Below are 18,320 nucleotides of genomic sequence, written 5' to 3'. Positions count from 1 at the left end.
CCACCAACATATGCATATTCATTTATGAGCTTACAATACTGTCAACATAAAATTGTAGATTTCATCTGATTCTGACCTATAAACATGGTGATTTCAATCCTGTTCACATATACAGAAGTTTGTAGCCAGCTTTCCTATTCAAAGGTGAGAGAAAACCTGTCATTTACCTAAAACAATCCGCCTACCTCTTTATTTATAAATCTCAATGGACAGCCAAGATTACCAAATACACGAAGAAAACTAATGACATAAAAGAAAAACAATGCGAACATACAGAAAAAATGTCTGACAGAAGCAGATAATATGCAGAACAGAAAACAACTTTAAAAAATTCTAATTAGTATCCACAGAAAATTCTAAAGGGTACTGTATTCACACTATGAGAGCAGACTGTTATAAAGAAAGGACAATAAAAGAGAGTTCTTAGAAATAAAAAAAAATTAATTAATTTAAACAATTTAATAGAACTGAATAATGAATGAAACACAGTTAACGGAATACAGTTAAAAACTGATTTTGTTACATAGAAAGTAAAGATGGGCTTCCCTGGTGACGCAGTGGTTGGGAGTCCGCCTGCCAATGCAGGGGACGCGGGTTCGTGTCCCGGTCTGGGAGGATCCCACATGCCGCGGAGCGGCTGGGCCCGTGGGCCATGGCCGCTGGGCCTGTGCGTCCAGAGCCTGTGCTCTGCAGCGGAAGGGACCGCAGCGGTGAGGGGCCCGCATACCGCCAAAAAAAAAAAAAAAAAAGAAAAATGTGTAAGAACAATTAAGAGATGCAAGCTCAATTTAAGAGGTTTTGACTGTCTAACTGAAGTTACAAAAGCAGAGAACAGAGAAAACAGAAGAAAAGAAATAATAAAATAACTGAAAAAAAATTACTCTAAGATGAATAAAGGCATAAAACTTTAGATTGAAAGCATGGACCAAAGGGCTAAGCCCTATGAATAAGAAGTAGCTAAACTGGGAGAGTTAGGATTGCAGAATTAGATTTCTCAGTTTCTTCAGTTTCAAACCTTGGCTTTGAAACTCATTTGTTGGCCGTGAAGTTGGGTAAGTTACTTCATTATTCAGTGCCTCAGTTTTCTCTTCTATAAAATGTGGATAGCAAAATACGACCTTCCTCACAGAGCTGTTGTGAGGATCTATTAAGTCAACGCATGTAAAGCTGTTATGACATAGTGAGGGCGTGTAATAACTGTAATTATTATTATACACTATGACAAAATGTTAAGGTTAAAGAGAAAAGTCTAAAAGCTTCTGGAAAGGGAAAAACAGCAAGCCTATGCAAAAGCAAAAATGACCAACACTAGCTCCTAAAAGACATGGAAGAATACTACAAGGGCCCCAAAGAAAAAAAACTGAACCTAGAATTCTGTTCTTAGCAAGGTGTTCAAGTGTGAGGCTAAAATAAAGACATCTTCAGCTACGCAAAGATTCAAAAATTTTTACTCCCAATGCAGCATTTAAAAAATAATTACCCAAGGATGGCAAAATAAAAAATGGATCATAGAAGGAAGATGTGAGACACAAGAGGCAGTGGTAGGCACACTCACAAAAAAAAGTATAATTTACAGGTAAGTTTAAAGAACTATTGATTATAAGATGAAAGAAAATTTAAAATCTAGAACTAAAATTCCAGGTAAATGCAACAATACATGAGGCAGTGTAGAAAAATACACAAATGCTAAGACTCTTGTTATGTTCAGCAGAGGATATAGTTATTGATTAATTCTAAAATGACAGAAAAACACAGTTGCGTTTTTTAACAGTTTTACAACTGTTAAAAAATTTAAGAGTAACCATTGAAATAAGAGAAATAGGGTACATAACTTCATTTTTTATTTTAACAATTGTCTGAAAAAACAGAAAACTTAACCAGTGACAGAGTTTGAAAATAAAAGAATAGAAAAAAATATACTTGGCAAAAAATGTAGTCCCAGTATTCAAAATAAAATCACTAAATGAGGAAAACAAGGATGTATTCTATTCATAAAAGGTATAATTCAGCAATAAGATATTTGCAGTAAACCTTTATATACCTAGTTTTGAAATACAAAGCAAGAACTTTTATAAATGTAAAAAGGAGAAGTTGACAACTCCATAATTACAGTGGGAGACTCTGAAACTGACAAATCAAAGAATCACAAAGAAAAAGGAGGAGCTGATGACTAATAACTGTTATACACTGAGCTATATGAAACTACATACTCAACAGAAAATACATATTTTTTTAAATCTCATGGATGATTTATAAAAACTGACCATTTATTTGACCATTTATTTGAAAAAATATCACAAATGACAAAGAGTAGAAATCAATTATACTGGTAATAACCAAAAAGATAATCAAGGATCTACTCTTTTAAAAAAGATACTAGACTCAAAAGTCTTTATGGATGAGTTCTCTAAAGTTTCAAGGAAATCTGTTAAATAAACTCTTTCAGATCATAAAACATGGTCAAAAGCTTGCCAACTGTTTCTACACAACCAGGATAATAAACCATAACATCAAAACCAGATAGGGAGAGTAACAAAGAAAGAAGGAATTCTAACAGCAAGAAATCTACTAGTGTTATTTTTCATTAAAATAGTAAAGTAAATAAACCAAACAATCAACTAAGCAAATGCTGAAAAAAACATTTGGTAAATTCTCACCCACTACTGAGAAAGAATAAAACAAAAAAAAAAACTGTTGGCAAGCTAGGAACTGGAAAGTTTTGAGACCGGCCAACAATGACTTATATCTTACCTTCGAGCTGGTAGGTTAACACCTGCTGCTAGGGTGGATGTGCAGGTAAAAAGGCAGAGAACTCCTGCGGAGTAGGCCTCCTCCAAGAGCTTCCTTTCATCACCCGTTAAACCACCATGGTGATAAGCAACTCCAAATGGGATGGTGTGCTTTAAAACAGGACACAGGTTGCCATTGCTGATATTCTTCAAGTTCTTAATCACCTCATGTTTTTCTTTCTCTTTGTGTTTCAGATATTCCCTGGGAAAAAGATGTTAGATGTGAACCCTTGATCTTATAGTGACAAAGTACCTAAAATTTTAATTTCAGTAGGTGCATGTAAACATTCTTTTTTTAAAAGAACTTATTACTTTTATTGATATAAATACATAGAATGTTCTTAGAATTTTGATTTGACTTCATTAGCTATTAGGCAGTTTCTCTGAACCTTTTTGTGGATCACAGAGCCCTGTGAAAATCTGCTTAAAACTAAGGAAAAAAATATTCACATAAACACAACACTTTGCATATAATTTCAAGGATTCATGGACTTCCTGAAGTTCAATCCTGTACCTCCTATGAATACATGAACTCCAGGTGTAGACCCCTGCTCTAGATGTTACAATTATTTTTTCACAAGAACATATATCTTTAGTGAAGATGATTTGTTTTAAGTCACAAATTTTCTTCTCTGAAGATGAAAACATATATTATTAAATCATATGAATTATATGGAAAACTGTCTAAACTCTAGCATTTTAGAAGCCTCAGTAATATCCTACAATGTCTTCTTACCTAGAAGCACCTATTATTTTAAATTCCCTTCTAGAAAAGAAAAAAAGGAAAGAAAGACTAAGTACAACTAACTACTAACTGACTACAAAGCAACAACTTCTGAATACCAGTAGCAAACAAATATAGTCCAAAATATAAATATAATACACACAGCCCTATGTTGTTTTAGCATGCTTCATGGAAAGCATAGAGAGCTCTGGCTGGTGCTAACTGCACAAGGACAGTCATTTCGCACGAAGTTGAGAAATGGGAGGCCAGGAGACAGTGAAGAATTGGGAAGAAAGTGGTCAGGATTCATCAGTGCAAGAACTAGAAGTGGCCGCTGAGTAGGGAGCAGCAGACTTTATGTTACTACTTTCCGGCCAGTGTTTGAGGTCCTGAAAGGGACAAATCCTTCTCAAGGAATTAAGACTTATGGATAATCACCTTATAATTTTAGAGAAGGGAGATATTATTTGTAACTGACCAGATAAGACATAATTATATGGAGAAGGGTTTTGTGGGAGAAGTTGAGATGTGAGCTGGGCCTTGAAGAACAGGTGTTAGAGAGGCAGCAATGAGGGGGCAGGAAAGTGCAGTGTTGGCAGAGGGTAAAGCAGGATTGTAGGCATGGAAATGGGAAGTTCAAGAATAAACAAAGAAGACAAGTAGTTCAGTCTGGATGAAGTGCAGGGTGGATAAAGAAAGGAAGAAATAAGGATGGAAAAGTAAGTTGAGTCATTATCTTAGCATGAATTCTAGGCTAAGAAGCACTGTGGTATCATTTTCAGGGACATTTTTAGGGAAAGTGATATGACCAGAGCTCTGGCAGTTGTCAGCAAATAGTGTTTAAAAGACATCCTTAACTTAGAAGTCAAAGGTGGTAATAGCTATAAAAAAGATAATTTTCCTTGAGATTGAGACAATCACTTGGGAAAAAATCTGCTTCAGTCTTTGCACTTAGACATACAAGCATATTCTAGGTGATTTTACTATACCTGCTTCACATGAAATGTCTGATTAGGAGGCAAATCATTAAGACATAGGCTGATATTCCAGGACTCTCATGAAATTACGTTTTAAGGACAATACTGAGATCAGAAACCATTTAGCCCCAGATTTTACTTCATCTACATGTAAACTATAGAATAATATAAAAAAGTATGCTCTAAACATGACATTTTAGCCAACAGCCACCAAAAAAGGGGGCTAAGCTATACTCAGAACATTCACCTTATGAAAGCAGCAAGTAATATGGAAAATGTATTTTAGAGGAAGTTTTCCTTCAGAAAGAGTTTAAGAAAGTATCAAGTGTCCATAATAATTCATTAACTAAGGGTTCTGGAGAACCAAATTTTTAAGTAATTCAATATTAAACATCAACATTTATGACCCAAATAAACTGTTATCACCAAAAAGCAAAATAAGTCAAGGATATAACTTGACTAATAATAAACCTCACATCTCCCAGTCAAAAGTTTGTCTCTAAATTTCCCCATCACTTAGTGCTACACTACCTTATTCTAAGAAAACAACTGATTTACTGAGAATATCTCAATGATAATTTAATTTCCTTAGGTTTTTATAGTCTACATCACCACTGTAAAGGCAGACTCTGTTACTGAAATGGGAAACTCCTGAGCTTTATATCCTGAACATCTGCATCTCTGTACTAGTCAATGAATTTAACTCTATATTAGATCAATCCATGATGACAGCAGGATTGGGAAGGGAGGTGGAGGATGGCTAGATTAGAATCCATAGTACTGGTCTGTGAACAGTGAGATAGCACTGGCTCAGGGGCCAAAAAGAAGTCTGAAAAATATGATAAAAGTACACATGGGACAAAAAGGTACAGAAAAAACTAAACTGTTCATACTTAAGTTCATTTTATACTTATCTCTATGACATAACAGAACCAACATTAAAATTTTATAGTATAAAATTACAAACGAATACATTTCTTAATTATTTAGGAAATTCAATTCAAATGTCCACACAACCTAAGTGTGAAGTTTACTAAGAAAACAAAGGCAACAGTACTTAATTAAAAAGATAGTTAAGCTGAAGATATGATCCATCCACACAGTGATTAGTGATCAGCCCTCTGATCATGTAGGCCAGCAGCTGACCTTGGCTGCATGTTGGACTCTGCCTAGGAGCTTTACAAAATAATGGTGCCTGGGTCCCACTGCCATATATTCTGATTTGTCTTGGATGTAGCTTGGGCACTGAAATTTTAAAAAGGCTCCAAGACGATTCACTGTGCAGCCAAGCCATTATATTAGTCAGCGTTCTCTTACAGGTAGAATTTTTCTCTGGCCATTTCACATATGTGAATTTCACAGTCCAACTTTCTTCAAGGTCAGGGCCTTTAGAATCTATTATAACAACTTAGTATAATGTTCTGCAAGAAGTAATTAGTGCTTGCGGAATAAACAGAACATACAGCATGTAAATCATAATAAAAATGAAACCATATTTTTAAAAGAGTAACATACTTGCTTAAAATTTTGCATATCATTTCTGCTACATTTTCACAGTTCTTCTTAGTGGGACAAAAAACTAAGCAGGAATAATTGGGAATAACTTCTGTCACCAATGCTATCAAGTGATCAGGATCCATCTTTTTCAGAGTATCAGAATACTGCACAACAAGATTTAGGAACAAAGTAGTTAGCAACCATGAAAGCCTTTCATTTTACCAGTGTAAAAGGTAAGTAAAAAGGTAAGCTTTGAAAGGTAAGTAAACCAACCATAATTTTGAACTTCTCATTTAAAATATGATAATTTAAAAGAAAAGATACAACCTATATTAAACAGCAAAATGTTAAGTCCCACTTTTCTCTTGGGTTATTAGGGTTTTGTTAGGTGTATTTAGTTTTAAATAAAGGAAGTGAAAATAGTTAATGTTATTAATAGCCCCACTGCACACCCATCTCCACTGAAGCAGAAAAAGTCCACAGAGAGAAACACAGATTGATCCTAATAATAGTCAAAGAACTGCATAAATAAGCTAAACCTCCTGCTTTACTAACAGTTTTCAAAAGCATAGATTCAATCATACTACAGGACATATTTTCAGAAATAAAAAATATATTTATCAAGCAGATGCAAAGAACTCAAAGAACATGAAGAAAAATGTATTTAAAATCTCACTTCCTTCGACTTTACTGAAAACTAATTAAGACACAAATTTAGAATAATATACCTTTATAGAATTCTAAAACTGTTGTAAAATCCCTTTCTTCCTCTTTTAATGTCCTTCACATAAATCACAGAACATTAACATAGTATACATTAACATTTTCATACACCAGTATCTGAGCTATACAGCCCACAAATATTTCTTCTTGTTTTGCTGTTGTTGCTGAATGAATAAACATTTATGGGAGAGGTCTCCAAACGTTCTTGGTTCCTGGAGCCCCAAGGTCAAAAGGAATAACTAACAGTTCTGATTCTTAGGTAGTTAGGTCCAAACAACTTAATAAGTATGTATTTCCTCACAAATTAGTAGCCATCTATATAAATAATACACATCAACTGAATAAAATTTTTTTTATTTCATTCTTAAATAACCATCAGAGCCCACTAACAGGATGTGCACACAACTGGGCCCTGCAGTCTTTCAAATCTTAGAAATCCTCATTTCCTGTCCCACATTGATTTTCACATGGTATTTGCTTACAGTAAGTGCAAAAACAACCCCCAACTTCACAAAGATACAATATCGTAGAAAGTAATGTAGTGTGATCTAATGTTGACATAGGAAACTGCCTATCTTGAACCAGTAGTTTGTGTGGTGTCCAAGAGTTGTGAAGCATCAGCTGTTTCTCTGAAACAACTAAACTACCCCATGGTACCCATGCAACTCTTTTGTGGTGCCCCAGGGAAGCTGGGCACAAAGTCTGGGAACCTCACCTTTAGGGATTATCAAGGTTACCTTATAGTTAAGGAGACGTGAAAAAGTCATGCCATTCTCAGCTTTGCTGTCAACCTCATATATTGTGTCCTTTATTTTCAGATATTCTTTTAATTCAACCTCGAATTAAAAGGACATTTGCAATTAATATCACATGTAAATTCCTTTTTCCAGAGTATCAAATTTTGTAAAATATGTTGTAAAAAGGAAAGATATACAAAAATTTTAGCTTTTCTAAGGTATGTAGAATGCTTCAACTTAAAAGTTACTTGTTTCCCATCTAAGTTTATTTTTCCCTTTAAATCAAAACAGGGATTAATATCCTTGAAGAAATACTTATGAATTGAATAGCCACATACCTAAAAGAAAATCAGATACTTGTATGTGTCACAAGAGGAAGTATAAATGAGTCAAGTGTTCACACTCTATCTTTTATTAAGGAGTTATTTATGGTATTCCTCAAGATTTAAAGCTTCATTAGTCATCAGTTTTAATCTAAAAATGACCAAATTATTAATTTAACTATTTGTAGACAAAAAAAGCTTGTAAATACAGCTCATTGAATTTTTAAAAGAACAGCATCTAATTTGACAATTAAGGTCAGAAAATGTCTCTTGAAAATTCTCATATTTGGTGCAAATGTAAAAACACTAAATTTCAAATTAAAATTTGGTGATTCTAAAAAAATTATTTTCTGAAAACCTATTTAGACACAGAAACTTCAAACAGAGTATATGTACATTATAAGTTACTTTCGAATAACTATGAACTACATTTATTTACTTTCTTTCTTTTAGGAATACTATTATTGGGGAGTTTAAATTTAAATCCATGTGAAGTCTTAACTTATTTTAAAAAAGCATTAAAACTACCAAAGCATAAATATTTGAAAATATTTTAACTTTTAAGATAAATTTTTTTATGTGCCAATAACTTGAAACATGAGTCACTAAATTCTCACTGAATGAAAAAATTTACCTTACAGAATATAAAGTAGAAAAGCAGAATGGGTCTGAAAAACTCCATTCAATAAATATTCATTGAAGGCCCATGGGTCACGCACTGTTCCAGGTGTTCCCCATACAGTACTGACCCAAGCCAAGATCCCTGACCTCTACACACAAACTTGCTACCATTTAGCCATGGTGAGTGGCATTATGTTCCTTCACTACTCTTAGAATTTTTATACAGTACATTTGCTACCCTTCTTTCTAAATAGAAGATGATACACAACAAACCAAACCTTAGGTACATACTGGTCTAAACTGACTCGTGTAATATTCTGCTTGCAGGAACTCTTGTAGGTCTTCAACATTGTTTAATGTTGCACTCATACCGATAATTTGAGTTGTTTCTAAAAAAAAAAAAACCCAAAGTATTGAGGAAAATGTGTTACTTAGTATATCATAACAATAATTTTAGCAACCTTTTAGTGTTCTTATTCTTCCTGAGTGATTTGAGAAAGAGGGGGCAGGTAAGAAAACTACCAACACAGTTGACCCTTGAACAACACGAGGGTTAGGGGTACCAACCTGCTTCGCAGTCGAAAATCCGTGTAAAACTTATAGTCGGTCCTCCATATCCTCAGTTCTGCATCCCTGCCTTCAACCAACCACAGATCATGTGGTACTGTAGTACTTACTATTGAAAAAAACCCACATATAAGTGGACCCATGCAGTTCAAAGCTGTGTTGTTCAATGGTCAACTGTATAATACCAGAGTATTAATCTGGCAGATGATATTACTCAGAAGAGAGGTATAAGCTGGTAACACAGATTGGGAGCCATCAAACACAAGGAGCCCTTGAAGTCATGAGTATGGATGAGAATTAGCAGAAATTGTATGAAGTAAGAAACAAGAGAAGAGTCTAAGATGAATCTATGGTAACACCAATGTACATGATGAATACGCTTAGAAAGCAGTGTCACAAAGGAGAACAAAAGGAGAAACTAAAGAGATTCCTTTCATTCAAATATCTATTAAGTGTAAGGCACTGGTGACAGAAGGACAAATAAGTATACAGCAGTAGCAAACACATGTCCATTATGTGCAGGTACTATGCTAGATGCTGTACAAAGACTGACTCGTGCTATCTTCACAGCAATTCAGTGAGGAAGGTTCTATTACTATCATCCATTTTTGATGCATAAGGAAAAAGAGGCACAGTTACTATAACTTGCCCAAGGTCACAGACGAAGTTAAAAGTGAGCCAGGATTTGAATCCAGCTCCAGACTCTGCCCTTAGCCATTATGCTATGCTATCTCTCAATGCTAACACATGATCAGTCTTACAGACAGACAGTAGGGAAACCAAGACAGAATGATGTTTCAGCATCCAAAGGAAAAATGAATGATAAATAATCAAATGCTGAAGAGAAATTAAGACAAGGACAGTCAGTGTACACTGGATTTGACAAGTAGATGATCATTTTCCCCTCTTCCTCTGCTTTATATTTTTCCATAGAACTTGTCACCATCTGACACACCGTATGTTTTCTTGTTTATCTGCTTATTATCTGTTCACTTTCACTAAAATATAGGTTTGATAAAGGCAGGGCCTGATGCACAGGGGGTACTAAATAAATATTTTTTTAATAAATAATTATAAAGTGCTACAACCTGCCTAAATACCACTGTTATCAAAAATTTTTAAATAATTCTTAAGATCTGACCTTTATGATTAATAATTTTCCATGTATAAACTATTAACAATATACAACAACTAATAAGCTATTGCAATAGTATATCAAAAAATAATAGAGAAGATATTTAGAATATTTCATATACATTTAAAGACTATCTGATGTTGTAAAATAGCTCCTTAAAGTGACTATTTATATACAATGTTTTCTTGGTATGATGATCATACTGATGGTGGCAACAACAGCAAACCCTTATTGTGCTACGTGCTAGGCATGGCTACACGTGTTAACTCATATAATCCTCACAATAATCCCATCTGGTTGGTACCATTATTATCCCCATTTTACAGATGAAGAAAGAGAGGTTGAGTCACATGCCTAAGCACACATAGCTAGTAAGTGGAGGATACTGATAGGGGACATCCTCAAATGTTAACTTCATTTATCTTCACAATTCTACTCACTCATCCATTCTTCCAACAAAAATTTATAAGCTTACTTTAGACATAAAAAACTAAGGCAGAAAGCTTAAGTACCTTACTCTAGGTTACATAATCTAGCTAGTGACAGAATGAAGTCTTTTATAGGTCTCTTGATTATAAATCAACTAGTGACCACATCTGAAAGAATACTTACTGCTAGTGTAGAGGATTTTTGCTAGAGTCATTTCCAGTATAGCCCCACGGCTTCCTTCACCAATCATGTGCAACTTCGAGATTTAAAAAAAAAAAGGGAGAAAAGTAAATCTGCATAAAATACCTAAACAAAACAAGCATACATTGGATGAAATGAAGAAGCAATCTTTGCTTTATAACTCAAGCATTTTCGTTATGGCAACCAGAGTACATATACATTATTTCACTGGTATTTTAAGTTAATGAGGTTGTCCCGAGTACAACATTCTGGCATCTGGAATTCATAAATACTATTATAAAACTGAACATATATACATATATTCACTCTTCAAGAAACACTTGACACAAAACTGAATTTAAGACTACCATGCATGGGGGCTTCCCCGGTGGCGCAGTGGTTAAGAATACACCTGCCAATGCAGGGGACACAGGTTCGAGCCCTGGTCCAGGAAGATCCCACATGCCGCAGAGCAACTATGCCTGTGCACCACAACTACTGAGCCTGCGCTCTAGAGCCCACGAGCCACAACTACTGAGCCCGCGAGCCACAACTACTGAGCCCACATGCCACAACTACTGAAACCCGCGCACCTAGAGCCCGTGCTCCACAACAAGCGAAACCACAGCAATGAGAAGCCCGTGCACCACAATGAAGAGTAGCCCCTACTCGCCGCAAATAGAGAAAGCCCACACGCAGCAACGAAGACCCAATGCAGCCAAAAATAAATAAAACAGATACAACATTAAAGAAATAAAAAATGTTAAAAAAGATTACCATGCATGAAATGTCTTTATCTGTGTTATCTATATATTAAAATAAATTACTTATTTTCATAAAGGTATTAAGCAGATCCGCATAATAATAAATGTTAGTATAATAAAAATGTTGATAAATTAATAAATGGAGTAACCAACCTCATCTACAACAACCAGACCCAGACTGTTAATCCTTTCGGTTTCAATCAAGGAGTTCACCAGACTATGTCCTTTTTCAATAGTGGCAATATATAGTGATTTCTTTTCCCTTCTTTTAATTGGAGGAAATTTTCCTTTGCTTCCAGCATATTCTTCAACAAAGAAACCCAGTTCTACACCAAAACTTGACAAACCTGAAATCTAGAATATTAGTTAAAATAAACAAAAAAAATCAGATAAGAACCCTAATTGTTAAGTGTTCACAGGGATTTAAAAAATCTAAAATAGTGTTTAATACTGACAATGGGAACAAGGTCACAGATAATACATACCTACATATATATAAGAAATGTCATAATTAATGTATTAATCTTTGCAAATAAATGCCACTTTTAAACTAGATAATTTTAAGTGTCTCCTCTGCTGTTAAAAAAATCAGAATAACTCATTTATTTTGATAAAATAATTGGTTAGTTTCTGCTTGAAAAAGCAGGCTAAATATCAATACAACATGTAAAATGGAGTTTAATCCACAGGTTTAGAAAAAAATAAAACCGCTTCTGAAACAGGTAATTAGAAGAGATTTTCGATTAAGTACTCCACACTGTATGTGCACATCCTAAAAATAATAATTCTCCATCATTAATAGAGATACCTCTTCTCAGTCAATAAAAAGTTGTTACATTTATGCTAGTTTTTATATCTGAATGTCGAAATTACATTAGCAAATACCACTTGTTAAAAAAAAATCACACCTTTTCTTGAACAATTGCCACATATGGTAGGATCATTAAAACATCTTTTCGCCGGCAAAGCAGTTCTTGCAGCATTAAAATCTCAGCCACGAGGGTTTTTCCACCACTTGTTGGCAAGGAATATATTAAATTTTTTCTTTCTTGCACAGAATTCAATGTTAAGCAAGCATGTTGCCATTCTGTGGAATTGAAAAAAAAAAGCCTTGTTTTCCCCTTCTACAATCTCAAAAGTTTTCTAAGAAGATAGAATCAAATCTTACCCTGTGTAGCATCTTCTCATAGTGATAAATGTAACTATATATCAATGTTAATTGTCAAAATCCCCAATGCATGGTGTGCATTCTAGTTCAGGCCTGGTCAGTGAGGTGGGCAACTAGCCCACCTATTTGCCAGCTGCAGGCTGAGGTCTAAGATTCCACAGGGCAGACAGCACCTGCTGGACAAGAGATGTCACCTGGGACATGGAGGGGCTAACGGGCACTTCAAGGATCTGTGTGAATTCTAAGGCCTTCCTCTTATGTTCTGCAAGGATACTGTGTGAGCTTCCCTTCCTCATTCACCCAAATACCATCTTAGAGAGAAACAGGGCGAGGAGGAATAAAATTTATGAGGTTTTACACAAAGTAAGAAAGACTATTCAACCAGCTCTCACAGGGAGCTGAAGTTTGAATGGCCTGAATACCACCTTAAACTGATTGATGAGACTGTTTAAACCATAAAAGACTAGGATTATTAACTAGGACATCCAGGATTTCTACAACTTAGCAAGGTGGAATGTATGAAAAGGATCACATCAGATCCGAAACAATGTGAAAACTAGTATAACTACTCTGTAGGAAAATTTGACAATGTGGATCATCAAAAGTCTTCAAACTATGCATCATTTTTATCCCTAGAAAACTGGGCAAAAGATATGACAAGACATTCACACCAGGTAGAAATGCAAATGGCTAATAAATACACGAAAAGATGCTCTATTGTTAACTATTAGGTTGGCAAAATAAAAAATGTTAAACAGCTACCAAAAAAAAAGCCCCCACACATAAAATCCAGAGTTTACTAGAGTGGACATGAACAGGCATTTCTGTGTGTGGTTGACGAAAGCATAAACTGCTACAATCTTTTTGGAAAGCAATCTAGCAGCATCAAAAATAAAACTGCACACTGCCTTTGATCTAGCAGTATTGCTTGTAGAACTCTACACCTACAGAAATAAAAGCAAGGGTATATGTGCAAGATGTTCACCATAGCATTGTTTATATATAACAAAGAGCCATCAAGGGGTAAAGACTGAATTATTGCACAATCATATGATGTAATTCTTTGCAGCCTGAAATATTTGCAAATGACTATGTATTTTTACTTTAAAAGTATCTCAATATTTTACAGCACAAGAAAATACAGCCATTATATTGTAATAACTTTATTTACTTATTTTTTTATCTTTTGGTTGTGCTGTGCTGCATGTGGGATCTTAGTTCCCTGACCAGGGATCGAACCTGTGCCCCCTACAGTGGAAGCATGGAGTCTTAACTACTGGACTGCCAGGGAAGTCCCCTGTAATAACTTTAAATGGAGTATAATCTATAAAAATACTGAATCACTATGTTGTACACCTGAAACTAATATTATAAATCAACTATGCTTAAATAAAAAATTTTCAAAAATATTTAAATAAATTGAATGTTTAATACTTAAATATTAAAAAATACTTCAGACTAGTATCACCCACTAGTTATCAAACTGCAGATGTTTGTGTGAAAATACAACTTGACCATATCCACATTTTATCCAACTCAGACTTTTAAAGTATAAAATGACCAAAATAATGAATATTTAGGAATAACATCTATCTTCACACACTAAAAAAAAAAAAAAATGACATTAACTTAGTTCCCAACATTTCTATAAAACAAATTAAGCATAATTCTACACTTAAGAAGCAAAAATAAGTTTAAGGTTGAAGTTCTCTAGCTCAGTAGCTCTCAAACGTTCCACACATCAGAATAACCTGGAGGACTTACTAAAGCAGATTGCTAGGTCCCACCCCAAGGTTCTGATTCAGGAGGGCTAGGGTGGAGCCTGGAAATGTGCATTTCAACAAATTTCCAGGTGATGCTGCAGTAGGAACTGCACTTTGAGAAGCATTGTTTTAGCTCAATGAAAAGTAGCACACATATTTATGCTTTAACTTGGTCATCCTTAAGCCAGATTTACAAATAAAAAGAGATTTTAAAAAGTTATTTACTGGGACTTCCCTGGTGATCCAGTGGTTAAGAATCCGCCTTCCAATGCAGGGGACGCGGGTTCGATCCCTGGTCCGGAACTAAGATTCCACATGCCACAGGGCAAACTAGGCCCGCGTGCTGCAACTAGAGAGAAGCCCACATGCCACAACGAAAGATCCTGCATGCTGCAACGAAGATCCTGAGTGCCGCAGATTAAGACCCAATGCAGCCAAAAAAAAAAATAGTTATTTACTGAAGTTCTCACTTAGAAGCAATCAATATAACTACTGACAGTCATTACCAACGTCTGATTTGGCATGTCCTTGACACAGAACTGGAAAAACAACTATTATTATTATCCCTTTTTAACAGAGCAGGAACTAAGGCTCAGAGTGCAAAACCTGTGTTTAAGTGACATGGCCAGAATTCATAACTAGGCTGACAAACCCCAGCAGTTGAGAATCTACCAGAGTGTACCAGGCACAGTGCTAGTCACATAAGAAAAAGATGAGTTAGATAGAGACCTGTCCTCAGGGTACTCATTCTGGCAGGAGATGCAGATTAGACAAAAAACAAGGTGCTAGGAGAAAAGCAGAGGGAAAAAAGTTAACATCTACTTCAAGGGCAATATACACCTGTAGCTCTTAAACTGCAAACCTTGCAATTTAGAATTTGTTACTCTTGTAGAGCCTTATATTAGACTTTGTTTCCTGTAGTCCTATTTCTCCAACCTGATTGTCTTCTCCCGAGATGCAAACTCATGTTTTCATGTGGTTCATAAGATACTAACTTAGGAGTTTCAGAAATAATTTTGAAGTAATTGGATGATAGGCTGCTCTTCAGGGATGGAAGCAAGTGTCCCTTCTGTCTAAAATGACACATATTTGAAATATATGCAAGGACCCAGGATTTTTGAAAAACGTTACAAGACAAATGAATTATTATTAATACTATTTCTTTGCACTTAAATCCTAATGTTAGCTGTCCTTAAAAATGTTTAGTTTTAATCAAACTAAACAGTTCAGTCAGTTTTACAAATACTGACTTCTTTCACTCAACACATATTAGTAGTCAATGGAATTTCAGCAACTAAGTTTTGGTAGTAAAGTAAGAGCCAGCTAAGGAAGCATTAGCTAAGAAAACTGAGCAGCAGCTAGACAACCAGAGGAAAAAAAACCAAGAGTGGAATGTCAAGAAGTCAAGAAATGGGTGTTTCAAGAAGAGTTTGGTCAATTTTGTCAGGTAAGCAACTGTCAAAGAAGGTAAGAACTAAAAGTATCACTGAGTTGTGACACCCTAGTCATTATATCTTAAGTGACAGCACAGAACCCAGAGTTGGAGTGGACTGGGAATTATCTGAAGTGAGGAAAGGGAGGCAGCAAGGATAACATGTTGGAGAAGTGTGACCACGAAGGGAAGGAAAGAAGTTCAATAGTAGCAGGATAGGAATGGAAGGCTCAGAGAGGACTGATGTTTTGATTTGTTTTAAGGGGAGAAATATGACGATGGAAGCATCGGTTTTCTTTTGATTTGCATCAATATTACAGTGATGATGGTAAATTTTTTTCATTCCAGCAAAAAACATTACCATATAATTTTTCAATTCCCTTGAACTGAACATAAAGGTCTCTCACTTTGCTGGGTAATGAATAAAAAGGACCAAGGTCATCTAATGATGACTCAATTGTTTTCTTAGCAACATTAATTTCTTCAGATAGAAGAGTCTCTTTGAGCTGTTTAGTCCTAGAAAATACTGGTGTTTGAGCCTTGGCATTTCCAGTCATGGTATTTTTTAGATGATCTTTAAGACTTTTTCTCCTATTCGCATCTGAACTAGTTCTGACTTTAGAAGAGGATTCATCAGTTTGCTGTGGTTGCTCTACGTTATTAATGGGCAATTCCTCGTTCACAGTCTTGTGAGAGGATGAGTTCCAATCCCTCTCTTCAGTAGATGGATCACCCAAATCATTTGAAGAGCTATATAAATTTTCAAAGAATAAAACCTGTGAAGAAGGTATATCATACAAAACATCAGCTTCAGGATCAACAGAGACATCTTCATGCCCACTCTGGTTCTTCGTGTGCTCATCTATTTTTAATTCAGTATAGTCGCCTACAGCAGTAATGCTGAGTGTGTTGTGTTTAATGCTTTCTGAACAAAGATCTTCAGTGGCATGGTCTGTAGCATGTTTCCTATGTTCAGGAAGTTGCAAATATTTTTGTTCCAGGTCATCAACTTGAGCTAAAAAAGAGTTTTCAGCAAAGCTATCATAGTCACCAAACATGTCCTCTTCACTGTCAATATTCTGGAAAGAAGACAAAAAGATTTATGGTCAATTCTAGCTTCATTAAGAATAAAAGTTCCAGCTGAGGGCTCTATCAAGCATATAATTATATGGTCACTTATGGATCACAGACCTAAATGTAAATCAGCCTATAAAATAGATACTATCATCCCATTTCACAGATCAAGAAATGGAGGCCCAGAGAGGTTAAGTGACTGGCATAAACTGTCCTCCTAGTGATGCTGGGATCCTAATTCTTAAGCTAGTGCTAAATCCTTTAAAATGGCAGCAAGACCGATAACCATCTACTGGAAGGGGAGAAGTTTCTGATAACCGCAGTGCCGTTTCACCTCCAATACTCCATTCTGCAGAGACTGGCCTGTAATAAAATCATGCTTGTACCACTGGACACTCCAAGTAGATTGTTCTTAGAAATCTGGAATTGAAAGGGAGTGTCTGACTTGGTATGGTCTATAAACAAAAGAGATGGAATTTGGAGGTAGCAATATAGGGGAGTGATTAAGAACCCAAGATTTGGAGTAGGAAATGTAGTTTCTTAACTTCTCAGGGCCAGATTTCTGTTGTAAAATCTAGATAACGTAAATAGTTTAACAAAGTACTCAGCACATAATAGGTCTGCAATAAATGGTAGATTTTTAGTACAAGGAGCAGCAGAAACTTGGAAGTCTAGGTTTGCGTCTGGTCATGCCACTTACTTGCTGCATGTACAACTTCTGTCTCGGGGTTTCGTAACCATATAATAATGGGGCTAACAGTGCAACACCTCACAGGTGAGGATTAACAGCGATAACAAAGACGAGGTAAGCCCACGAAGGCTAGTAGATAATTGGTCAATTGTTTGCATCTGTGAAGGGAACTGCCAAACTTCTTGGCGTTCCAATCACGCCTTCTTCAGCTGGTCTCCCGCGCCTCTTTCAGTGAGCATGCGCAGTGGGAGACCTGGATTTGTATCATCAACACCCAGGTAGGAAATGGAACGTGGAACTCAGGGGAATTTGAGAGGTGACGGGGTTGTACCTCGACCGGCTGCACGTCCATGGTTTTTCGCCGCCGGCTCCCAGCCACCGTCTCCTCGTCCTCCTTCTCCTCATCGCCGGGCTTAAGCTCGGCCGCGGTGAGGGCGGCAAAAACGCTCTCCAAGCTACGACGGTTCCTTTTGCGGACCGACACCCGCCGGCGGATGCGGGAACAACCTTCATCCATGGCAGGGGCTGGGGGCCCTGCCTGGATGTCGTTCCGCGTGACCCAGCTGCCAAACCCCAGTGAAGGGGTGCGCGCAGCAACAGGGGGAGGGTAGCAACAGGCGGAAACTGCTCTCGCCTCTCCATCCACCTTTGGGAAGGATCACAAACCAATTGTCAGGGCTTTGAACCGGAAGCGGAAGCACAGACGTAGGAGCCCGCCTTCTCTTC

The 18,320-nt window shown here is 36.2% G+C and overlaps 1 protein-coding gene across 4 annotated transcripts in view; it reads right to left on the bottom strand.

Moving 5' to 3' along the window:
- Nucleotides 1–18,245, bottom strand: part of HELQ (helicase, POLQ like) — a 41,286-nt gene extending 23,041 nt beyond the window's left edge. For 2 of the 4 annotated variants that reach the window (XM_029235008.1, XM_029235009.1), the window contains exons 1-9: nt 17,926–18,245; nt 16,191–16,908; nt 12,375–12,553; nt 11,620–11,820; nt 10,706–10,778; nt 8,683–8,780; nt 7,448–7,546; nt 6,006–6,151; nt 2,752–2,991 (exon numbers count right to left, since the gene is read on the bottom strand). In XM_029235008.1, the coding sequence (XP_029090841.1) occupies nt 2,752–2,991; nt 6,006–6,151; nt 7,448–7,546; nt 8,683–8,780; nt 10,706–10,778; nt 11,620–11,820; nt 12,375–12,553; nt 16,191–16,908; nt 17,926–18,111 (1,940 nt within the window). In that variant the 5' untranslated portion in view covers nt 18,112–18,245. Of the gene's footprint in view, nt 1–2,751; nt 2,992–6,005; nt 6,152–7,447; nt 7,547–8,669; nt 8,781–10,705; nt 10,779–11,619; nt 11,821–12,374; nt 12,554–16,190; nt 16,909–17,925 lie in introns of those variants that run through there. The other 2 variants (XR_003795564.1, XM_029235010.1) reach the window with 2 other exon arrangements.
- Between the last annotated feature and the right edge of the window lie 75 nt (nt 18,246–18,320).

The sequence above is a fragment of the Monodon monoceros genome, unplaced genomic scaffold, assembly GCF_005190385.1.
Source record: "Monodon monoceros isolate NGI ecotype Baffin Bay Population unplaced genomic scaffold, NGI_Narwhal_1 Super_Scaffold_20, whole genome shotgun sequence".
NCBI classification, from domain to species: Eukaryota; Metazoa; Chordata; class Mammalia; order Artiodactyla; family Monodontidae; genus Monodon; species Monodon monoceros.
This window is presented reverse-complemented; position numbering and strand designations above follow the sequence as displayed.